General features: G+C 46.5%; 3 protein-coding genes across 3 annotated transcripts; all 3 read right to left on the reverse strand.

Moving 5' to 3' along the window:
• Nucleotides 1-1,562: 1,562 nt before the first annotated feature.
• LOC107275623 (flotillin-like protein 3) lies at nucleotides 1,563-5,088 on the reverse strand. Its single transcript, XM_066304703.1, has 3 exons — nucleotides 4,656-5,088; nucleotides 2,699-3,409; nucleotides 1,563-2,215 (listed from the first exon to the last, which is right to left on the reverse strand). The coding sequence occupies exons 1-3, from the start codon at nucleotides 4,956-4,958 to the stop codon at nucleotides 1,739-1,741; spliced, it is 1,491 nt and encodes a 496-aa protein (XP_066160800.1). The 5' UTR covers nucleotides 4,959-5,088; the 3' UTR covers nucleotides 1,563-1,738.
• A 5,924-nt stretch (nucleotides 5,089-11,012) lies between these two features.
• On the reverse strand, nucleotides 11,013-14,616 carry LOC107275600 (flotillin-like protein 2). The gene is made up of 3 exons (XM_026020974.2): nucleotides 14,192-14,616; nucleotides 13,367-14,065; nucleotides 11,013-12,988 (listed from the first exon to the last, which is right to left on the reverse strand). The coding sequence occupies exons 1-3, from the start codon at nucleotides 14,483-14,485 to the stop codon at nucleotides 12,482-12,484; spliced, it is 1,500 nt and encodes a 499-aa protein (XP_025876759.1). The 5' UTR covers nucleotides 14,486-14,616; the 3' UTR covers nucleotides 11,013-12,481.
• A 4,400-nt stretch (nucleotides 14,617-19,016) lies between these two features.
• On the reverse strand, nucleotides 19,017-23,742 carry LOC4348928 (uncharacterized). Its single transcript, XM_015759507.3, has 6 exons — nucleotides 22,525-23,742; nucleotides 20,708-20,763; nucleotides 20,250-20,486; nucleotides 19,874-20,159; nucleotides 19,586-19,782; nucleotides 19,017-19,421 (listed from the first exon to the last, which is right to left on the reverse strand). The coding sequence occupies exons 1-6, from the start codon at nucleotides 23,707-23,709 to the stop codon at nucleotides 19,268-19,270; spliced, it is 2,115 nt and encodes a 704-aa protein (XP_015614993.1). The 5' UTR covers nucleotides 23,710-23,742; the 3' UTR covers nucleotides 19,017-19,267.
• Between the last annotated feature and the right edge of the window lie 391 nt (nucleotides 23,743-24,133).

Below are 24,133 nucleotides of genomic sequence, written 5' to 3' on the forward strand. Positions count from 1 at the left end.
ATCTACTACTGAAGCAGAGTATATGGCTATTTCTGAAGCTTGTAAAGAAGCTATTTGGCTTAGAGGTTTGTACACTGAGCTTTGTGGAGTTACGTCTTGCATTAATATATTTTGTGATAGTCAAAGTGCAATATGCCTTACAAAAGATCAGATGTTCCATGAGAGAACAAAGCACATTGATGTGAGATATCACATTATTCGAGGTGTGATTGTTGAAGGTGATGTCAAGGTATGCAAGATAAGTACTCATGATAACCCAGCTGATATGATGACAAAGCCAGTTTCTGCTACTAAGTTTGAGCTTTGCTCAAGCTTGGTGGGTGTTACAGTATAGTCCTAGAGACTATTTGGCGCGCGATAATTTTACCTACATGAGGTATCTTTGGTGATTGATGTTTTTATGCTACAAGAGGAAATTCGTCTCAAGGTGGAAATTGTTAAATATGTGATCCGAATTTTGGGCCCACAATATATTCGGATTAGTTTCCTAGTAGGAGTCCTATTAGGTGTCTTTCTATTATCCCCTATATATACTCTTGTAAGCCGTACTGGAAGGGGTGACGTTCCCATTGTGATTCCCCTACGTTTGTAATCATCTCCTTTATAGTGATCATTGCCGGTCGGCGCCCGTGCTTTTTTTCCCGTAAGGGTTTTCCACGTAAAAATTCGTGTCTCTGTTGTGCATCTATTTTCATAACAGCGTGCGGCATTGTGGGCGGAGGATTCGGCTGCTGGAGGTGTGCGGGTGGCAGATTCGGCCGTCGGAGGTGCGCAGGCGGCATGAGGCGTCGTGGGCAGAGGATCCGGCCACCGGAGGTGCGCGGGTGGCTAGAGGCGTCGTGGGCCGTGGATCCGGCCATCGGAGGTGCACGGGCAGCAGGCGGCAGCGACCAATGATGGCGAGAGGAGCTTCGGGCGGGAGGCAGCCATTAAGTGCGGCGAGTTGGGGCCACACTCCCGCTAGTTCCCAAAGAAGGAGACAGTGTACCAGTCGGAGCAGGCCTTCCTCTTGCGGCTCCACCACAAGCACCTCGATGAGTTTGATGAGTAGCTGCTCGTCTAAGAGTATACGAAGAACGGCGCGCTCTACGGCCACATCCACAATGGCAGTTCGACGACGGTAACTCAGCTCCCTCCCACGCCGACAGCAACCAGTGATGCCTACGTTGATTTGGACAATGATTTAGGATTTTGATTGGGGATTTGGAACAATGATTTGGGATTTGGGGACAATGATTTGTAATTTGTGAAACTATTTTGGGCCTGGATTTTCAAAATTCTTTTTGCTCCAAAAAAGATTTCGCTTGAGGGTCTCTTAATATTGCCGCCAGCGAAAACCGATTTTCATGTCTAAATTCGATCTACACATGAAGAAAAAATAATAAATTATATTTGCTCTTTACAAGTATTATTCATTGTCTGATTTTATTATTTTGGTTTCGTTAGTTGTAAAGACTTATATAATCTCAATTAATGTTTTCAATAATCTCAATTAATGTTTTCATTTTTTATAATAACTATTTAAGTCGCATATAAATAATGGGTGCCATGACATCTAAATGTAAAAAATCATTGTGTTTTACTCATGGACTCCACATGGGGTAAAATGGACATCTCGTCCCCGCGTTCCACATTAGCACATCAATGTGTTACGCCACGTAGTTAAAAGGGTCAAAGTGGTAAAATACAAGGACAAAAATCTGAAATATAGTGACATTTGAAGAGTACAAGTCATCTCCTATAGTGGCAATTTGTTAAATCCCCCTGATGACTGCAGGAACGGCGGCAGCATGTCGTACACGTCGGCCGCCGCCACCTGCTGCACCGCGCCTGCGCTGCTAGCACCGGCGTTGGCGCCGCCGGCGCCGCTCCTGATGCTGATCTTGGGCTGGATGCCGCTCATCGCGCTGGCGTTGACGCGCGCGACCTCCTCGTACACGCCGCCGTCGATCATGAGGCTGTCCCGGAGCGCGCCGTGGTCGCCGCCGAGCTCCTGGAGCATGGACGCCACGAGCTCCGCCTTGGCCCTGCCCACCCCGGCCAGCGCCTCCGCCTCCCGCTGCCTCGCGTACAGCCTCGCGTCCTCGGCCAGCTTCTGCTCGAAGAACTTGGCGCCGGCCTGCGCCTTGCGCGCCTCCGCCGACTTCACCTGCTCGAACAGCGTCGCGTCCGCTGCCATCTGCCTGTCGTACAGCGCCGCGTTTGAATCTTGCACCTACGTACGCCAGCAGATAGAATAAGTAAAACTTCTCTTAATTAGATGATTTGACATGAGCAAACTCGATCCAAGTTTGAATCATGTTTGTGTGGCTGTGTGTATGTAACCATATAAATAGGGAGATGGACTTTTATCCCTTGGAGAACATCCCTTGTTTTATTCATGTTGTTTAAAAAGTCACTAAAAGTAAAAAAATATTGATAAAATAAATTAATATATGATTTGTCATTTTACAAACATATAAGTTCAAATTCAACCTATACAATTAAAAAAAATAAATAAATTCGACTATGCGAATTACACCGTTCTATTTTTGTTATTTTTGTTTTTACTTGTATAAATTAAATTTGAACCTACATATTTGTAAAGTGATATATTAATTTTTTTACTATTTCTTTAGGAAAATTATGGTTTTTTTAGTGATATGAAAAAACAAGAGAACATCTTCTTGAGAAATAAATAAAGTTTCCCTATAAATACCTGTGTCTCGTACTGGACGGTGGCCTTGCTGAGCTTCTCGGCCTTGAGCTTCTCGGTGAGGCGCAGCGCGTTCTTGCGCTCCACCTCCAGCTGCAGCTCGGCCTCGCGAACGACGACGGCCTTGACCGCCTCGACCTCGGCAACCTTGGACTGCTTGTCCAGCCCGGCCTTCTTCACCGCTAGCGCCGCCCGCGCCGCCGCGATGTCCGCCTCCCTCTCGTTCTCGTACACCTCCACATCGGCCTTCACCTTGATCTCCTCCCTGCAGCCCACACCCTGCTGCCGCGCGGACAGCACCTTCGTCTCGGCATCCACCTTCGCCGCGTTCTGAAGCGTGAGCCCCTCCCTCTCCTTGGCGCCGATCTCCCCCTTCATCCGCGCCTCCGCCTCGGCCACCTTCGCCTTGCCCTCCACCTCCGCCTGCCTCTTCTGCCCCAGGAAGGAGAAGTAGTCGTTGCCGGGTGAATCCGGGTCATCGACGAGCTGCTTGACGTTGGCGCTGTAGATGTAGAGGCCAAGCTCGTTGAGGGCAAGCTGCACCTGGTCGAACACTTGTTGCTTGAACTTCTTTGTGCCCTGGAAGATCTCCTCCATGGTCATGGACGAGGCGAGCACGCGGGTCTCGCCCTCGATGACACCCTTCACGAGATCGATGACGTGGTTTGGTGATCTGATCTGGGAAGCAGCAATGAGTTTTGCGTACAGTAGTAGCTGCTTGTTCCAGGAGCACAAGTAGACAAAGAAGAAGAAGAAGAAGGGATTAGACTGCCAACTTGAGCAGAAAATTGTTCAAACGAAAGCTGGTTGCATATTTGAAACATCTTCAGCTTTTATAGTAGTGTAGATATATGCTAAAGCTGCAGTCGTATATCGTCATAGGTTTTATTAGGTTAGCCAATTTAGGTGACTGACAAGATTAGAACAAAATATATCGACTAACAAAGAGCAAAACTAGGACATATAATTTTTCATGCTTGATCCATGCATCGCTTTTTTTTCAATGTTATACAAATGTGAAAAAAGAGGAAATGGTTCAATTCGAACCACTCGGCAAAATTGTTAAGCTAGCTGACCAAGAATAAAGCCCAATGCAACTAGCCTAAAAAACTGATTTAGGTAGCAATTTATATATCTTCCTAGTAAAGGTATTCCCGGCACCTAATATTGCGTCATGTTGCTTGTGCAAATTTAATTGACTGACGGATAAGAGAGAAAATGACAACTAGCTAATAGCAAAACTAAGATACTTTAATACTTCTTGCCTCAATAATAGTTTTTTTTTCAATTTTTTTAGTTGGTGAGCTTAAAAAAGAAGGTATTCAATTATAATGAACATCAGAGTGATTTTACAGTTATTAAAGAAATACTGAGAGGTACAATATTTTCTAGTATAAAATTTGTTCTCTCTCAATGTCTGTACAATTTCTCTTAACATCAAGAACTCGGCGAGACATGGTGAGCGTAGGTAAAAGAAAAAAAATCATATATCTACATGAGCTACATATAATGTATGTTAGTAGAGTATTTGGAAGTATCAATTGTATCAAAGGGAACATACCATGTCCGCACATCATGCAAACTACTAACAAACAAATACCATCGAAAACTCTAAAAAAGTGTACATACATTTTTAATAGGATTATCACCTACATGTGATCAGCATCATCTTTAAATCCATAATATATAGATAGTAATAAAAAAAAGACAAGGTTCTGACATATTTATAGTCTCAGGCTTTTTATTTTTATTGTTTTGGCTAAAATAGAATATATATTTTAAAGTTGATACTTTACACATGCATATATAAACCTATCAAAAATACATGTGTATTTTTCTCTAGTTTTTCTATAATATTTGTTAATTAGTGTGCACTGAGTATATTATTTGAAGCACGTGTAGAGTTAATTTAAAGAAATAGTAGGGGGAGTAAAAATATCTGTGAATCATGCACGCATACCGCTTCCTCGTCGCAATCCTCCAGTCTCCGTTGTGTGTCGGCCGGCGGCGCCGGTCCGTCCACCACAGGGTTCCGTTTGATCTTGGGGCTGGGGCCGATGGTGTAGGCGGCGGGGAGCCTGAAGGGCAGCTTCTCGGAGCTCATGGCCTGCACGTCGATGTCGTAGCTCACCGGCGTGGCGTCGAACTTGAGGCACTTCTGCCCCGCGAACACCCACGCCTTCTTCGCCAGCTTCACGTCGTCGATCCCCCAGCCCGTGATGGCCAGGTACTCCGACGCGCCGGCCACCACGAAACGCGCCATCTCGATTTCTCGATCGATCGTGTCTCGCGGCGATTGAGTGAGTTCGTTGTTGGATCGGCGCGGCGCCGGCGAGGAAACCCCAAGTTTTTTTTTTTTTTTTGTAGCGGCGCACGCACGGACGCGCGGCGGCGATCGAGGAGAGAATTGAAGGGAGGAGGATATGATATCTGATGCGATCTACTGATCCGTACGTGACAAGGGCAATGAGGAAGGGAAGACGTTGTACGGTGGAGATGAGATCGAAATCGAATGAGATGTGTCGGACTCGACAACGCAAATCGAACCGATCGCGTCGTATCGGCTCAGGCCTCAGGGTCGCACGTGGCCTGCCTCCGAATCGTATGGGCTCGCCCAAGCTGCACGATGGCCCAAACGGTCTCGGTCTCGCTCACCGTCTCACCGATCGCATATGCGCATGTGGGGCGGCCTCCAAACCGTGTGGGCTCCTACCTGAGCCGTCTCCCACTTGGGCCGTCCAAACGAGGCCGCGTCTGAGCAAAACCTACAGACCTACAGTATGTCAGTGGGGGGTACGGCTAGGGGTGGAGAGGAAGCTCGTGGCTCGTGATAAGCTCGGCTTGGCTCGGCTCGTTTAAATTTCCTAACGAGCAGAGCTGGCTTTAAAGCTCGTTAGAGATAACGAGCCAGCTCGAGCTAGCTCTACTCGCGAGCCTTAACGAGCTTTTCATTAGCCAACAGCTCAACAACAGCAAGCCACAAAGCCCACTAAGCCAAGACCACAAAGCCCGTAGGCGCATAGGCCCATCAGATAAGGACATAAGGTAAAGACTAGTAAACCCTAGCTGACTGTTCGCTCCACTTCCCTCTTCCCTGTTCGCTCCGCCGCCACCATCGCGACTCGCGTCCCCTCTCCTCTTCTCTCCACTCCGCGCGGCGCCGCCAGCCCGCCACAGCGCCACCATCCCGTGCACTGCCGCCTCTCCAGATCTTCCTCTCCTCTTCACTCCGCCGCTTCACCGTCACCAATCCACCGTCGCTCCGCCGCCGCCAATCCACCTCCGCGCCAGGCTCCAGCACTCTAGCAGTGAGTGTCGTGCGCCCGCGCCGCCGCTCATCACCCACGATTCCACGACGCCGCCCCCACACCGTGCCAGTCATCATCCACGTCCGTGGTTCGCCGCTGGTTGTGTGGCCACGCCGCCGGCTGCCATGGAGGAGCTGCCTCAACCAGATCTCGGAGCAAATGCTTGATTTGTTGTTGTTGATCTCGTGTTTAGTACTTTAGTTCTTCAATTATCGGTTCAGCTTCAGCACCTCTCTGCACTTACCTGTGTATCCATTGCAAAAATTGTTGGGCCGGTGTTTTAGGTCATTAGCTCGCGAGCCAAACGAGCCAGCTCGAGCTTTGCAACGAGTCGAGCCGAGCTGGTTTTTTAGGTCGTTAGGATAACGAGCTAGACCGAGCCGAGCTGGCTCGCTACCCACCCCTAGGTACGGCACAGAATACTGATCGGTATAGAGGCTGCCTGATTCTTTCGACTACTCTGGAGTACAATCTTAATCCTTTCATCCCAGTTTGATCATTCCCTAAAGTTTGATCATTCCCTAAACGAATGGCACCAAGACCAAGGACACTATTATCTGCAACCGGTTGGATGAAGATGGGAGTCATTTCTTCTTCAGATGCAAGGAAGTAAAATACATTTGGAGAGACCTGAACCTTGAAGAGACTAGGGACAAGTTAGCTGGTATGCAATCAGCTTGGGCAGTCTTAAACTCCATTTTGGAGTTGGAGGAAGAAAAGAGATTGCTAGCCATTGTCCTAATGTATGGTTGGTGGAATGAGAGAAATCGGAGGAGAGAGGGGGAAGGAAGAAGAGTAGCTAGTGTGCTGGCCTTTTCGGTGCAGAAGCAAGTCGATGAACTCCTAAATTTGGCCCTGCAACAGCGAAGGGAGCATAAAAATAGAACAGTTAAGAAGTGGACACAACCTGCAGCTGAGGTGCTGAAGATCAATGTGGATGGAGCTTTCAAGCATCAACTGCTCCTAGGCGGTTGGGGTTATGTAATCCGGGACGTGGGAGCACATGTGATACAGGCGGGAGCAGGAAGTTCATCGAGGATGCAAGATGCTTTTCACGCCGAAGTTATGGCAGGAGTAAAGGGTTTACAGGCAGCGGCGAACCTGGGAATGGCCAATATCCAGCTGGAATCCGACTCCTTGACGCTTATCCAGGCTCTGAGGGAAGAAAACTTTCGCTATGCTCCTTTGGGCGGCCTGCTGCTTGAAGCGAAGAACATTATCACTTCGTCCTTTGTATCTTGTCAGTTCAGTTACTGTCCTCGCGAGTGTAATAAGGTAGCTGATGCAATCGCATCCATTGGTTGTAATAGTCCTCTAAACACTGATCTCGTCTGGGATGGTGTACCTCCGGGTGTTGAGGATCTGGTGGTCGGCGATTATGCCGCTTCCTTGGGTTAATGGAAACTAAAGTTTTCCTCTAAAAAAAAAGACCAAGGATACTAAAATATTTATCACTCTCAAATTAATCCTTATCGGTTAGGGTGTTTCATCATTTCATATCCCGTAGATTGCTGATGTTTTAAATATTGCATGCCATTGCACCAATAAAAATTAATCTTGGTTGGTTACATGCAACATATTCAATGATGCACATTTACTCTTTGCACAAATAAATAAAGAGACACTTGTTAGATGATGATCATTTTAGAAAAACCTCAAAAAGCTTAAAGGATGATCAAAATGGGATAGATGGAGTCCTGGTTTTAGGTTCCTTTCACTAAACCAGTAAACCTCCTTTGATCGATAGAAAAAACATACAAATTAATTTTGAAGTATTTCAATCAAAGAATTACATCATATCATATATATATCCTTTGAAATTTTTAGGAAATGGACAACCCTATAGGGATTTTGAAGAAGAGTTAGCAAGAGGTGCGGCCTGTTAGAAAATTTCAGTTCAATCTATATCTCTAATCCGAAATTTTTAGGAAATGGACAACCCTATAGGGATTTTGAAGAAGAGTTAGCAAGAGGTGCGGCCTCTTAGAAAATTTCAGTTCAATCTATATCTCTAATCCGATTCCTTTGTTTTTCCTGCACTCTATTCCAATGATCATTTCGGTGTTTTTCCTAAAATTTACATTCCTTTGTATTGCACTTAAATTCCTATCAAAATTCTACGTTTTTTTATTTATATATTCCTTCATTTTTTTCAATCCTACGTTTCAAATGAGCCTTAAGTTTTGAGTTATACTCTATCATAACATAGGAGTTTATTATCACTTTAATTTTCTTGCATGAGAAGGCCTGTCTATTGTTCCCAGATCGCAAAGAGGAAAAAAAACATCTACTTGATTATATAATTTTCACATTAATTTGCTACTGCCTCTATTTTTTATGTCTAAATTTGACTATTGTAATGTTTTTTTTCTTATTTGTATAAATAGAAAAACATACAAGCCACACAAAGTCTTTTTAATGGTAGATTTAGTGGTACTTTTTTCGCTTTACGTAATAACTAAGTAATTGAATAAATAGTGTCGGCCAAATTTGAGGGAAAATAACTGTATTATATATTATAAAAAAGAGGTAGTATAATTTACACATTATTTAAAGAGATTTTTTATGAATTACCATTGACGATTGTTTGGTTCTAAAAATTGCTATTGTTGAATACGAGTTTTGACTTTGGACGTTAATGTTTCCTTTTGCTTTTACAGTCGTCCATTAGTTTTCTACTCCCTCCATATATCAATATAATTGTAACCTAGTACATATGTGATATATCTTATAACTTTCTGTCTAGATTCGTAGTTCTAAGATATGTTAAATTTGTAGATTCGTAGTCCTAAGATATGTCAAATTTGTACTAGGTTGCACTTATATTAGTACGGAGGGAGTATTAAACTAGATGTTTATATGATACTAATAGAAGTAACATATAATAGAAATAGCTTGTAAGATAGCTACACTTTGTATTTTTTTTATCTCGAACCAACTATTAAAAAAGCTATAAATTAATTAAGATGATGTGGTTTATAACAATGTAAAGTATATGGATCGATTGATCGTCAAAAAACAAAATTAAAGTGATATGGCTCAGATCAATGAGAGAAGGAAAAGAAAGAAGGTATCGATGGTTGCACCTATATTGCTACGGAGGGAGTATTAAACTAGATGTATGTTTATATGATATTAATAGAAGTAGCATATAATCGAAATAACATGAAGATAGCTAGCTACACTTTGTATTTTTTTTATCTCTAATCGACTATTAAAAAGTTATAAATAATTAAAATGATGTGGTTTATAACAATTTAAAGTACTAGAAAAATGCCCGTGCGTTGCAACGGGTGAAGGCTATTTTAATCTTATTATTGTTCACTGTGAGAATTCGCTTGGATATATATTTTTCAAGAAAATCATGTTAGGTTAGTATGCAAGTTTTTCTTTTCAAGAGATTAAATCATGTTAAGTTAGCATACGAGTTTTTTTCAAGAGATTTCTTATACGACTCCTTATGTATTTTCAAAAGCGAACGAAATTAAAACCCGGCTCAAATATAGATCTGGATTTCTAAAAGCGAACGAACTGTATTTTTCAATACGGTTAAAAACCAACTCATACACGGATGACGTACCAGAGTACCGGTAAAATTATCTTCAATTTTTATAATAGTAGAAAAGTTTTAGTGATTTTGGTGTCAGCAATCTCTACTACTTCAAAAATTTCAAAACGTTTCCTTCGTCCGTCAAAATAAAAAAAAAAGAGCGAAAAAACAACAAAAAAAAAGTCCGACTCCCCTAAAAAGATGGAAAAAACCGCAGATCCGATTCCCCCTAAAAAAGGAAAAAATAGCGAAAAACAACTAAAAAAATCCGGTTCCACTAAGTGGCAAAAAAAAACCGTAGATCCGAACGTGAAAAAATCTGATTCCTATAAAGGTGAAAAAAAGTAAAAAAAAAGATCCAATTCCCATAAAAATAGAAAAAAGTCTGATTCGTATAAAAGGCGAAAATTAAAAAAATCTAAAAAAACATGTAAAAAAGTTCGTCCGATTTCCTAAGAAAGTGGCGAAAAATGGCAAGTATAAACTAAAAAAACACGCGTGAAAAAAAAAGAGCAGAAAAAAAAGCGTGGAAAAGAAGTCCGATTTCTATTCGTTTTAGTAGACAGTATATATCTCTTCTCCAACTCTAATCTAATATAACTACTTAAAAAGAGAAGTTTTCATTCTACAACTAAAAAAACATGAGAAAATAAAAACGATTAAAAAATGCGTGAGAAAAAAGTCAGAAAAAACGTTAAAATAATGTTTTGTCTTTTGTAAAAAAATAAAAAATGCATGAGAAAAAAGTATTTCCATCGTCCGTAAAAAAATTAAATAAAAACATGAAAAGATGTTCCAATTTTCTTATTGTCTTAGCTACAAACGATCCATACAAACATTGTTATTGACATGGTTACGAGTGAAAAACGTATATTATGATTAAATATTTTTTTCACCCGTTATAACACACGAGTTTTTTCGCTAGTAAAAAATAATAATTAAAGAAAACAACACTAAGTATATACGTGTATCTCAACCCACTGTAATTTTTCAGCGGAATTCAATTCAATGTCGTAGATTTCATTTTAGTACTCCATCCGTCTCAAAATAAGTGCAGTTTTGCACTATTCATACTTAACATTTGAACGTTCGTCTTATTTGAAAATTTTTTATGATTAGTATTTTTATTGCTATTAGATGTTAAAACATAAATAGTACTTTATGTGTGACTAAATATTTTCAATTTTTTCACAAAATTTTCAAATAAGACGGACAGTCAAACGTTGGGTACGAATATCTACGGCTGCACTTATTTTGGGACGGAGGTAGTATAAGAAAAACAGAAGCTGGTACAGTACTTTACTGAGAAAATATCGTGACTGTTTCTAGTCAAAGAACCTTATCTCTATCCACCCTCTCTCGTTTACTCTCTCTCTTTCCCCGTCTCTCTCCTGTCGCCAGCCACACATCCTCTCCTCTCCTCTCTAGTTCTCTACGCCTCCTCTCTCCCTCTACCCACGACCCGCCGTCCCGCGGCAATGATGCCTAGAGAGTAGAGAGCAGGAGCAGTGGTGCACAACGAGCTGGGGAGCAGCCCGGCAAGCTACTCCTCGGTGTCGGCGGCTCTCCTTCCGCGCAGCGACGCCTCTCCGTCCCTCGCCTCCTCTCCCTCGCCATGGGGCCGCGGGAGGGCTCGATGCTGATGGGTGGTGGCAGGTGGCGGCGCCCTCCCTTCCGGTGGGAGGGGAGGCGGCGGCGGTCCGACGTCCCAGATCCGTCCTCTTCCTGCACTCACCCTTCCTGGCAAGGGCACGGTGACTCGAGGCGGCGGCGACGGCGACTCGGTCTTCCGGACTCCTCCCGCCGCCGGCTACGGCATCAACCGGCGACGACCTCCATGGTAACGAGCTGACGGCGACAGCGGGCTGCAGGTGCGACAAATGCCCTTCTTCTCCTCTCTTTCTCCTCTACTTTCCTCTGGTGGCTTGGCCGATCCATTGGTGTTGGAGGTCGGAGATGGGCCGATCTGGGAGGTGCGATGGTGACGCCGCCCCCTCCTGTTCTTCCTCCCACACCAGAAGCAGAAGCAGTGACGATGGCGATGATAATGAATTACTCGTGTGATTTGTTCATGTTTATTCATGCTTTTTTTTATCTTGAGGATTTGTATGTGTTGTTCATCTGTTGAAATAAGGATATGGGGATTATTGTTTGTTGTTCGTATATTCATCTTCAATTTGGGGATGGGCATTGAAGTACTCAATGAAGAAAATTGGATCGATTTGAGCCGGTCGTGGGCTTTTTTTGTGCGATTTTTTTTGTGCGGTTTTTTTATTCTTCTTGTTTCATTTTCTTTTTCTCTAGATTCTATCTTCGATTGGATTTTGTATCGATATTTGAATTTGTGCAACATCCGCCTTATGTGGTAAGGGCGCTGTGGTGCGACACGAGGGGGAACGGGGAGGGAGTCGGACTGGAAAATAACACAGAAAAATCGCAAAAAAAAAAAGATCGCGGGGAGGGAATCGGACAACGTACGAAAAATTCTTGGCATAAACATCTTAAACTTTTATAATAGGTAAAGATATGCATCGATTGATTGTTCGAAAAACAAAACTTAAGTAATATGGTTCAATTAGAGAAGGAAAAGAAATAAGGTAATATGGATTATCTACTTATGGAACATTTCCCTCAACTTCTCTTTATAAAAGTTTTGAAAAAAAATACCGTTTAGGTGTAAAAAACGAAGAAGTAGAAGTTGAGAAGAGATAGTAGTATAGAACACCTCTTAAATAAATAATATAATCCAAAACTATTACACTCCAATGCCAACACGACGTACTCTGACACAAAACTGAAAATTATTATACTCTATAACTCTAGCACGATGTACTTTTGACACAAAACTCAGAATTATTACAATGTAATGCTATAATACGACGTACTTAATGACACAAAAGTGTTGGTGTGGCTATCTTAATTAGTTCATTAGTTGGCGCCGTCTTTTGGCAGGGAGCCCATCCACGCCGGCGGCTGCATGCCGGTCTGCTCGTGAACCGTCGACAGCAGCGGCGGCAGCATCTTGTACACGCCGGCCACCTGCTGCATCGCGCCGGCGCCGGCCTCGCCGGCGGCGCCGTCCGCGCCGCTCCAGATGCTGATCTTGGGCTGCATGCCGCTCACCGCGCTGGCGTTGACGCGCGCCATCTCCTGGTACATGCCGCCGTCGATCATGAGGTAGTCCCGGAGCGCGCCGTAGTCGCCGCCGAGCGCCTGGAGCATGGACGTGACGTACTCCACCTTGGCCTTGCCCACCATGGCCAGCGCCTCCGCCTCCTTCTGCTTCGCGTACAGCCTCGCGTCCTCCGCCAGCTTCTGCTCGAAGAACATGGCGTCCGCCTGCGCCTTGCGCGCCTCCGCCGACTTCACCTGCTCGTACAGCGTCGCGTCCGCCGCCTTCTGCCTGTTGTACAGCGCCGCGTTCGACTCTTGCACCTACACCCCCAAGTTAAATTTGGATGAAACTCGTTAAAATTAAGGCCCTGTTTAGATCCACCCAAAAATTTTACACCCTACTATCACATCGAACGTGTATGAAGTATTAAATATAGGTAAAAAATAACTAACAGATTGCGATTAATTTGTGAAACGAATCTTTTGATCCTAATTACTTCATGATTTGATAATATAGTGCTACAGTAAACATTTGCTAATGACAGATTAATTTGGTTTAATAAATTCATCTCGCGGTTTACTGACGAATTCTGTAATTAGTATTTTTATTAGTGCCCGAACATCCTATACAACACCCTATATAATGTCTGATGTGACACGCCAAAACGAACTTAGATTAAAAAGTGTATGAATATATACCTGTGTCTCGTACTGGACGGTGGCCTTGCTGAGCTGCTCGGCCTTGAGCTTCTCGGTGAGGCGCAGCGCGTTCTTGCGCTCCACCTCCATCTGGAGCTCGGCCTCGCGAATGGCGACGGCCTTGACGGCCTCCACCTGGGCAACCTTGGACTGCTTCTCCCACCCGGCCTTCTTCATCGCAAGGCCGGCCTGCGCCGCCGCGATCTCCGCCTCCCTCTCATTCTCATACACCTGCACCTCCGCCTTCACCTTGGCCTCCTCCCTGAGGCCGATGCCCTGCTGCCGGACAGACACCACCTTCGTCTCGGCGTCCACCTTCGCCGCGTTCTGCCGCGTGAGCCCCTCCCTCTCCTTGGCGCCAACCTCCCCCTTCATCCGCTCCTCCGCCACGTCCACCTTCGCCTTGTTCGCCGCCTCCTGCTGCGTCTTCTTCCCCAGGTAGGAGAAGTACTCGTGGCCGGGCTCGTCGACGAGCTGCTTCACGTTGGCATTGTAGATGTAGAGGCCAAACTTGTTGAGATCGAGCTGCACCTGGTCGAACACCTCTTGCTTGAACTTCTTGGTGCCCTGGAAGATCTCCTCCATGGTCATGGAGGCGGCCAGCACGCGGGTCTCACCCTCGATGACGCCCTTGACAAGCTGTTTGACATGGTTCGACGCATGGTCGTGCGGGGCGATGAGCTTGGCGTACAGTAGGAGCTGTTCATCATTCATTCAAGCAAAACAAAAAACAATCAGATTATTTATTTTTAGTACAAATTTCACATCAAGATTGATCAGCAATAACAAAAGGGCATCAAAATAATCATGTTTCATAACATATACCTTTTCCTCGCTCTCAGGCATGAGAACGCGCCGTTGATTCGAGGCGCCATCGACCTCAGGCGCCGGCGCCGGCGTGATCTTGGGGCCGATGGTGAAGACGGCGGGGAGATTGAAGGCCAGCTTCTCGGAGCTCATGGCCTCCACGTTGAACTCGTAGTTCACCGGCGAGATGTCGAACCTGCTGCACTTCTGGCCGGCGAACACCCACGCCTTCTTCGCCAGCTTCACGTCGTCGATTCCCCAGCCGGTGATGGCCAGGTACTCCGACGGGCCGGCCACCACGAAACGCGCCATCTCGACGACGATCTGATCTTCTTCCCTCCCTCGCTAGTCGCTACTGCTGATCTCGATCGGCGATTGAGTTCGACCAGCAAAACCCAGAAACCCTGATGAGATCTACGTCTATCTGATGACGAGACGAAGGCTATGGTAGGTAGTCTGGTAGCCGCGATCCTCCGTTATATAGGTGAGACGGTAGTATGATGGGTATCAATCTGTTTGATTTGTTTCTTAACCAACTCTGCATATGAATTTTGTGGGTATCTATTTCGGTTAATTGGCTTGTTAATTAAGTTTGGGCCGAATTGGAGTTGGGTTAACTAATTGTAATCTGATTAATTAATCCACTGCTATCGTACAGAGGCCCAACAGCATATAGTTAAATGGAATAAGTTCACTTGGTGACCCTTAAAAGTGATCGAAATCTAATCCGTGACCCTAAACCAGAAAACCGGATATATTGACCCCAAACTATTGAAACCAGTGCAATTTGACTCCCTCGACGGTTTTGGAAGGCGGTTTCACTAACGTGGCGGTATTGACCTAGTCTATGTGCCGACGTGGCGCTTAGGTGGCATTTCAATTAAAAAGTTATACGTGGGACCCGTTTGTCATTCACACACACAATTGTGGGGCCCACTAACATGTGGGCCCCACATGACATCTTCTCCCATTCTTCTTCCTCCCCTCCCTTCTCTCTTTCTTTCTCCCTCTCCCCTACGGCCATCCGTGGGGAGCAAGCGGCGGCGGCGGCGGCGGCGGCCGTGGGTGTTGACGTAAAAATCGAACACGGCGGCCTGGGAGATCTGCTTAGCTCCTGTGCAGGTCCAATTATGATGAGATGTGGGCGTGCCAGTCAGTAGATCCTGCAACTAACAAGATATGTAAACAGTAGATCAAACAGCTGATCGACTGACAAGCCGATGGAGTATTTCCAACCGATAGCCAATAATAGTTGATACTGATACCAGCCGATAGCAATAGGGTTTAAGCAATCGGCTATATGTCCAATGTAGATGATGATGTAAAGGCAATCGGCTGATGATGATGTAATAAAATCACAATATAATCCAGTATAGACCAATCGTCTAGCAATGATATGATAGAATAAGCACTGATCCGAAGGTTAAAGCATACATCGGTTAGGGGTCCGATGCCATAAAATCCACAGATTAGATTAAACAGTGAAACCTTTATTGCCATCGGCTAAATCCAACTTTTATATTTATATATATATATATATATATATATATATATATATATATATATATATATATATATATATATATATATATATATATATATATATATATATATATATATATATATATATACATATACATATATATATATATATATATATGTATATGTATATATATATATGTATGTATGTATGTATATGTAATCCGTATAAGCCGATGCAACGCCCAGATAACTTATCGGCTAGCACTCCAATAAAACATTAGCATGAACCTATCGGCTTCACAAGACTTATATTATCAGCAACAATCTAGTAGGTCGAACCTAACCGATGCAGCACGAGATTGTATATGATAATCTAATACTCGATGAGCCGATAGATCTGTCTAATATGATGGATATAACAAATCTATTTAGAACAGCATTATGATTGTAGAGATATATCGGCTAAGACAGGAGATCAGACCTAACCAAGACAGTCCCAGCTAAACCGATACGTCTCTAAACACAATGCAATTAGAAATAGAATTGAGATATCAGGTAGGCAAATATATCAACCAAACCAGAGCGATCCAAGAGATCGAAGTGATGCAGCCTTGAACGACGCCGATGTAAATGACAGATTCACCAGGGCCCGACGGAACGTAGGACTTACCCCTTCGCCGGAGATCGAACTGAACCGATGCAGCCCCGCGTTAGGTGCCCAAATTCCGCCGGAGGATAAGTAAAAACCTCGGGGAAGAGGGTGGCGATGCGCCGAGAGTAGTTGTATTGATCGTGATTGATAGATTACATAGACTCCGGGTGTACATATTTATACCCATGGGTTGATACAAGTCCTTGTAGGACAAGAAAGAAACTATCCTAAAGATAAAAGGAAGAGATAAAGTCCTTATCGGACACTAAACACACTTTCCTAAAGATAAAAGGAAACTAACAAACTATGCCTAATTAATAGATAAACTGCCATGCCGCATCCTCCTTGAACTCGAACTCTTCTAGATAAGCTTGCTTTGATTGATCCGACTCCACCAAGAACATGACAGCATAGAGACTTGGCGACTCCCATCGGCTGATTCCCCCAATCGGCTGATTCCAGCCGATATTAACTCTAAGCCGATGATGACTTCGGGCTTTACCAAATTTCACTGTTAACAGTGGGCTGGAGCTGAAGCGGCGGGCTGGAGTCCATGTCGCGCTGCTCGCCGTTCTTCTCGTACCACCACCACCCGCACCACTCGGCGGCTGGCATCGAGACGTCGGCGACGGCGGTGGTGGGCGACGGTGGGAGGGCGGGCGAGCGAGGGTGGCAGCGGCTCACGGCAGTGGGAAAGTCGTGGTCGCGGACGACGACGAAACTGCGCAGCCCCACGGCGAGGCGGAACCACTCGAGGAGAGGGAGGAGGGAGAGCACGCCGCCGAGGAGGTCGCCTCACGCCGTCACCCCTCCTACGCGGCCGTCCACCGAGCGGAGAAGCGCCATGATCCAATCGCCGCCGCCACTGCCACCGCTTCCCCTCGTCCTCCCTCTGCCACGAGCCACCGCCGCCCTCGCCCGCCCGCCCTCCCGCCGCCGCCGGCTCCCCACTGCCACAAGGCACCCACCGCTGCGGTGGAGCTCAGCCCGGGCGCCACCGCGGCACCTCTGCCGCTCGCTGCGGTCTCCGCCCGCCGCGAGACAGAGAGAGAGGGAGCGGCGAGGAAAGAGAAGAATTGAGGGAGGGGAGAGAGAAGGGACACGTGGGTCCCACAATCTATTTTTTTGTGTTAATGACAAATGGGTCCCGTACATATTTTTTAATTCTAAACACCACCTGAACGCCACGTCAACACCACGTGTAAAGGAAACCCGGTCAATACCGCCACGTCAGCGAAACCGTCCTCCAAAACCGCCAAGGGAGTCAAATTGCACCGGTTTTCATAGTTTGAGGGTCAAGATATCCGGTTTTGTGGTTTAAGGTCACAGATTAGATTTCAATCACTTTTGAGGGTCACCAAGTGAACTTATTCCTAGTTAAATCGAAACGGTAGTAATGGGGCCCAGAAATCTCGCATGTTAATCAGTGGGTTTGTCAATAATCCTGGCCATCCATTTAGGGCATGTACAAAGGTAGAGTCAGATATGAGCTCTACGTTATCTAGAGACTAGCATCCTACAACAGTTAGAGACAATATAGTCTCTAATCATTAATGTATCAAAATACTTTTTCTTGCTCTTCTTTCCTTTCTTTCACCACCATGAAACAAAATTTGATCTAATAAATGCTAAGAGTCGACTCTGAGCTGTTGTCATGCATAACAACCATACTCCTTTATCTTTCTTCCATGTCATCAAATTTACTTGCATGGCAATAGAGAGATACCACTAATAAAAACCGTTGTGCATGCCCTTAGGTGTGACCGAATTATAATTACTTCGATTAAAACAGAATCCACATCTGTTATATTGTGCTATCCGAATTGTATACTTCGATTAAAAAATAATCTCTACTAACCTAGGTGGAACTGAATTCTAATGTTTTCAGATTAAAGGGAAGTCCACATCCGAATTGTAATTAGTGCTAATTTTATTAAATCTAGAATTATAAAATCAATATTAGAGTCCAAGATGAATACAACGTTGATCCCTCCGCTTCATTGAATAAAAAATATATTCAATTATGTATTTTTAATATAATAAAACTAATAGGATATTGTAGATGGCATTATGTTTCTCTATAAATTTGTTTAAGCTTGAAAATGTTTGACTTATGACAAATTCAAAACATATTACATAATATAAAACAGAGGTAGGCTTTTTCCTCGATTCAAAAAATAATGACTGAGGCCAACTCTGGTTGGTTAATCCAATGGTTAGCAAGTATGATGGTTCTAATGATGATGCGGTACGTATTTCATGCGTATCTCACAGGTAAATTTAGAAAACCCCGCGAATTGGGTCATAGGTGTGGTTTTAGCTGTATTGACTGCATCGTTTAGTGTAACTGGTTATTGTGCAATACCAATCAAAATTGTGTAGGTGTACCTTACACGATTCCAGTAATAGGATTACCTTTAGTGGAGTTATTAAAATGGAAGTATTTATTAATTTCTAGTTTTAGCATTATTGTAGATCATGAAAACTATTTTAGCTCAATATGGGAATTTCATCGATCATCATTTTCGTCCACCGGATCAGAGTTTATGTACAGCGGAGGAAGAGAGATGCCAGGAGCGGGGTGAGGAAGGTGCATTCACGTCCAAGCTGCACTGGTGGTGGCAGGTTGGAAAGACTAGATTGGCCGTTTGATTTGAATACAAGATCAGTCGTATGAGATTTCGGTATAATTTGGTAGACAGAAAGAAGGAATAGTAAATGACTAATGCATTTTATCCTCACAAACATATTCCCTTTTTCATCTATGCTGTGAACCCACTTTGACATGCTTACAATACTATATACATCCTCAGACTCAAATCTTGCAACAAGCTCCACATGCTGATTGCCTCTATGCTCAATGCTCTTCTTTCCATTGACCATTTTGCCAATTAAACAGAAAGCACATGACAGCGGCTCTGAATGTATTATGCCATTACAACTACAACTACAAGTTCTCCTCAAACATTCAAGGACCAATCGTAGTTCAGATATGAGATGTTGATCGCCCCACCGTCGTTGAGGAGGTGTGTCAAGAGCCCAGCTTTGGTCGGGTCCAAATAGTTCAGGATCCACTTGAGGGTTTCCCTGTCCTGCCCGAAATCAACACTGTACCTGCACAAGGGGATGGTTATTCAGGAATTCTTCATGTTGCAAATACATTGACTGAACTCATGATCAAACTAGCTGTGATGAAATCTGAATTTCTGAATAAGTTGTTCTTCTCAGTGAAAATTGCACCAATTGGGGATGAAATGAGATTATGAGAATGAACTGACCATTTGATGATACTGGTGAGGTGAACCGTCCGGCTCTCGAGGTCGATTTCCACGCCGCCGTTGAGGAAGAACTTCCTCGCCGCGTGCCGGAGCTCCGGCTCCACCCCCTGCGTGGAGAAGAAGCGCACGATCGGGCTCGACCTCGTGGCGTCACAGAGGCCGAAATGGACCAGCGGGTTCACCTTCCCCTGCACCAACTGCACAAGCGAAAAAAATTTTCAGCTCCTCTCGCCATGGCAATCGGTGATTGATCACAGGCGTCTCTCATGCATGCGTGTGCTTAATTACCTCGAGCCTCTTGTCGGACGAGCCGAACGGCTTGGCGATGGTGTACGGCTGCCGGCGGTTGGACCGGAGGATGCCGTTCCTGATCGTCGCCAGCGAGTACGGGTGCCCGCCGACGACGTACTGGAAGTTGGAGGAGGACCGCCGGTCGATGGCCCCCGGCTGGCCGACCCTGACGACGGCGTGGATGGCCATCGCGTTGTGCAGGTTCAGGAAGAACGGCAGCCTCTCCTCGGCCGGGAGCGCCGACATGTCCACCCTCTGGAGTTCCTGCACCATGTTCGCGTATCTGCGTCGCAAGAACTCATCACGGTCACCGACATTGCCGGATTAACACTGCTTGTAGTTGTATCCAAGCAATGGAAGAAGCAGCTGTTACCTTCTGAACTCCTCGCTGGCGGCGATGCGGCTGTAGTCGAGGTGGCGGCGATCGTCGGAGGCGTAGGCCTCCAGGATGGCAACCATGATCTTGGTCATCCTCTGCCCGATGGCGGCGGCCAGCTTCGGCTCGCCGTCGTTGGTGGCTCCCCTGATGAAGTTGTAGTACTTTGGGATGGCAGGGTCGTGCTCCAAGAACCGGTACAGGTTCTGGCTGCCATCCTCGAAGTCGTTCTCTCTACACACACACACCATGACACCAATACATTTAGATTCAGTCATCCAATATTTTTTTTTTGCCAAAATTTGCTGCTCTAGATTCCTAAATGACAAATGCCAAATTACCAACTTTTGCTATTAGTGTTTAGATTTATTTGAAAAAAAGTACATCAAAACAGCAAAACTTTTATCATTTTGGAGAAACTAAACAGGGCCTCAGAATAGATCGTGTGTGCTGACCTGAAGACATGGTGGATGAAGTGCTTCCTTGCCAGTTCTCTTCCGATCTCCACAGCCTACAGACAGAGTTAACAGTTGCTTTGGATGTCAGTTGTTATACATGAATAACCGAATTTCCGAAACGGGGACAAGATAACCCAAATCCATGGCATTCCACGCAAGACTCCAATGAGCAGGACATAAGAGTCCGGGATGTATGGCGACTACTATGGATAAGGATACAACAGCGACAACAGAAGTCAAAAACTGGGTCAGGAATTCAGATAAACCCACTAATAAATCGCACAACTGCTAGTTGGGTCGGTGCTTAACCACCTAGGAGGAGGCTATGGCCAATGGACACGAGCTTCTTTCGGTTGTTCATTCACCTCAACCCCACTAATCACACTAGTCAGAGACGCCACAGCCCCACTAATCACTAGTCAAATGCGCCAGATTTTCCAGCAAGCTCCTCCAGATTTGCATCGACCTGACCGAAAATAATCCACTAACCACCTAGACCTGGTACAAGTACACCACGAAGTTCGCGTTGAGCCGAGCATTACTTCCGTGTGAGTTGGTGCAGCAACCGCCAACGTGGTCGGCACAAAATCTTGCTTGTAGCATAAGTACACTACATAAGCACGACCCAGTTCGATTAGGCAAGGTCAAAACATACACCGAAATGTGGGCCCCATTTATCCGCACATAGCTTTTGTACGACGACTAGTCTAGCCACGGCTCTTCCCCCGTAGCGATCAAACAAAAGTGAGACGAAATCATGTGGGGCCCGGATGGCAGTGACACGCTGTACGCGCCAAGGCGATGAACCTTCGGGTGTCGGAGGTGGGTCCCGGGAAGCAACCAACAACGAAACCGAACCCTGCATAACTAATGTGGGCCCGGGCACCTGGCCCGTTCCGTTACGTGCCGGGCCGCGCCCGCCCACCCGTTGCGGCGTGACGCGGGAAGTGAAAATGGCCGGAACCCCGGTGGGGCCCGTGCTCGCGGACCGGTTCGGCACGGCAGCACGTAACGCTCCCCCACACGCCCGGCTCACGTGATCCTAGGTGGTTTTGCATCTGGGCCCCTTGCTTTCAGTGTAAATATATTCTAGTAGTACTCTACTACTACTTCAACATTATCTATGGGGTCAGGAACTCAGGATATGGTGCCACAAGAAAGAGTGTTGCCACAGGCCAAACATGGCAGCATCTGATTTTTGCCGCCTTAATCCAGGTGGAATTTTGTTTGTTTCCTTAATTACGTGCGACTTAAATGTATTAAATGTATGACAAAAGTGTTCACTAGAGATTGGTACTACCAGTTCGTCTCAAGAATAGCAAGTTTAATAATTAATAAACATTTTTGAGGATATGTCAAAACAAGCACCACTGCACTCCAGGCCTCATCTTTTCACTTATACTTATACTTATCTGTCAAAATTTAAAATTTCAACTTCAAATTTGGAGCTGATTTTGGATTTTTTTTTCTTCATCGAAGTTTATTTTTCAGCCATTGCTTTTAGATCGCCAATAACATGTATATAAAAGTTCTATTCATAAATTACTTTTAAATTGCAAACATATTTTGCTTGAATTAAACCATCCATTTTAATCTTATAATAATCCCAATGAAAATGGTACTCTCCCCTAACATTCCGTAACTATTTACACCCAAGCCCTTTAGTCCAAAAACAACAAGAACTATTCATGCTTCATGCACAGTTCACCAAAGATAAACGAAGCGCCTAAGAAGTTGAGATTTAAAAAAACCCAAAGAGAACAAAAAGTCAAACGAAGAAGCATCGTACTAGTAAATGATCAAGTGGTACTGACCTTCTTCCTGCTGCATTCCAAATGGTTCACGATGCCGTCGACCATGTCGGCGCCGGAGAAGCAGTTCTTGACGAGCTTGAGCCTCACGATCCGGTCCTGTATCGGGAGCCTGTGCCGGAGCACCCTCACGATGCCCACCATGGCGTCCTCCCTGTCGCCGCCCTCCTTGCCGGGATCGTTGTCGAACCCGTACACGGGCACCCGCGGCGCGGTGTCGGGGCACCGTCTCCCGGCGAGGTCACGCACGCGCCGCTCGAACTCGCCGCTGTTGCGCAGGGAGTTGAGGACGACGAGGCCGCCGAGGAGCTTCTCGTTGAGGAAGATCTGGGGCACGCGCGCGGAGGCGCCCGCGCGGGAGGCGAACTCGGCCTCGCGCTCCGGGAAGACGTCGAGGTTGATCTCGACGTAGGGGAGGGCGGACTGGCGGAAGAAGGCGCGCACGGCGGCGCAGTCGCGGCAGCCCGAGCGGGAGAAGAAGCTGACACGGCCCTTGATGTGGCTGCCCGAGAACGAGTAGCCGTCGTCGCCGCCGCCGCCCACAGCATCGTCCTCCTCCGCGTCGGCTTCGATGGCGTCCTTGAGGCGGACGGTGACCTTCACGTTGGGAAGGTGGATCTCCTGCACGCCGTAGGTGTCCATCCCCACCGGAGGAGGAGGGGAGGAGGAGGCCTCCTTCAGCGAGGAGATTCGCCGGGTGATGGCCGACGAGAGCACGTCGCGGCGGTCGCGGAAGAACCGCCCGATGGAGGCCACGTCCACGACGACGGCGGACGCCGCGGAGTTCACGGAGGCGGACCTCTCGACGGGCCTCTGCTCTTCCTCCTCCTCGACGTACCCGTCAGGCGCCGGCGCGGAGAGCGCCCTGGTCAGCCCCGGCGGCGCCTCCGGCTGCGGCAGGTGCGGCGGCGGCCGGAGCACCACCCCCTGCAGCATCCTCCTCGCGTAGTACACGTCCTCACCCCCATCGACGACAAGGCCCTCCTCCCTCCTTGGCACGTCCGCCGCCGCCTCGACGACGTCGTCCACCGGGACCTCCTCTTCTCGCTGTTCCGTGAGTTCGGTCTCTGCGGGCGGCGGTGGCGGCGGGGGCGGCGCGGCGAGGTGCGGGAGCGCGGGGAGGTGGGCGTGGTGGTGGTGGTGATGCGGCGGCGCGAGCGGCATGGCCACGAGGGTCTCTTCCCCCATCTCTCTCTCTCTCTCGCGCGCCTCTGGGTTTACGAGGAACGGAACGGAACGGGGAGGCTTCGTAATAAAACGAGATTTGGGATTTGGGTTTCGATGGGCGAGGCGATCGAGGAAGAGAGGTGGGGGGGTTTATGAACCCGCCCGACCGAGCCACGGATCAGATCAGGCGCGGGCGCAACGGGAATAGATTAAAAAAAAAAGAAAAAAAGATCGGAAGCGGTCGCGGCGCCGAACCGAGCGCGCTGCGCGTGCGCGGTGCGTGCGCGGGCGCGACGGGGTCGTGTCGTGCGGCTCGGTGGCGATGCGGAGTACACCCTTCTCGGTTGGTTTCCATCGTTTTCCGCCGCGTTTTTTGAGGGGAGCCGCGCGAGCCGAGCCGCGCGTCACGGCGCGGCGCGGCACGACGCCCTGCCGCGCCGTGGCG

The sequence above is a fragment of the Oryza sativa genome, chromosome 10, assembly GCF_034140825.1.
Source record: "Oryza sativa Japonica Group chromosome 10, ASM3414082v1".
In the NCBI taxonomy this organism is placed as follows: Eukaryota; Viridiplantae; Streptophyta; class Magnoliopsida; order Poales; family Poaceae; genus Oryza; species Oryza sativa.

What these genes read in the sequence shown, in the direction of transcription:
- LOC107275600 (XM_026020974.2), bottom strand. Translation starts at nt 14,485, where the DNA reads ATGGCGCGTTTCGTGGTGGCCGGCCCGTCGGAGTACCTGGCCATCACC. An exon ending in TGCCTGAGAGCGAGGAAAAG is followed by an intron (nt 14,066 to 14,191) that starts GTATATGTTATG and finishes AATGATGAACAG; the next exon opens with CTCCTACTGTACGCCAAGCT. An exon ending in CCGTCCAGTACGAGACACAG is followed by an intron (nt 12,989 to 13,366) that starts GTATATATTCAT and finishes TTGGGGGTGTAG; the next exon opens with GTGCAAGAGTCGAACGCGGC.
- LOC107275623 (XM_066304703.1), bottom strand. Translation starts at nt 4,958, where the DNA reads ATGGCGCGTTTCGTGGTGGCCGGCGCGTCGGAGTACCTGGCCATCACG. An exon ending in AGGATTGCGACGAGGAAGCG is followed by an intron (nt 3,410 to 4,655) that starts GTATGCGTGCAT and finishes TGGAACAAGCAG; the next exon opens with CTACTACTGTACGCAAAACT. An exon ending in CCGTCCAGTACGAGACACAG is followed by an intron (nt 2,216 to 2,698) that starts GTATTTATAGGG and finishes TGGCGTACGTAG; the next exon opens with GTGCAAGATTCAAACGCGGC.
- LOC4348928 (XM_015759507.3), bottom strand. Translation starts at nt 23,709, where the DNA reads ATGGGGGAAGAGACCCTCGTGGCCATGCCGCTCGCGCCGCCGCATCAC. An exon ending in TTCATCCACCATGTCTTCAG is followed by an intron (nt 20,487 to 20,707) that starts GTCAGCACACAC and finishes GTGTGTGTGTAG; the next exon opens with AGAGAACGACTTCGAGGATG. An exon ending in GCCAGCGAGGAGTTCAGAAG is followed by an intron (nt 20,160 to 20,249) that starts GTAACAGCTGCT and finishes CTTGCGACGCAG; the next exon opens with ATACGCGAACATGGTGCAGG.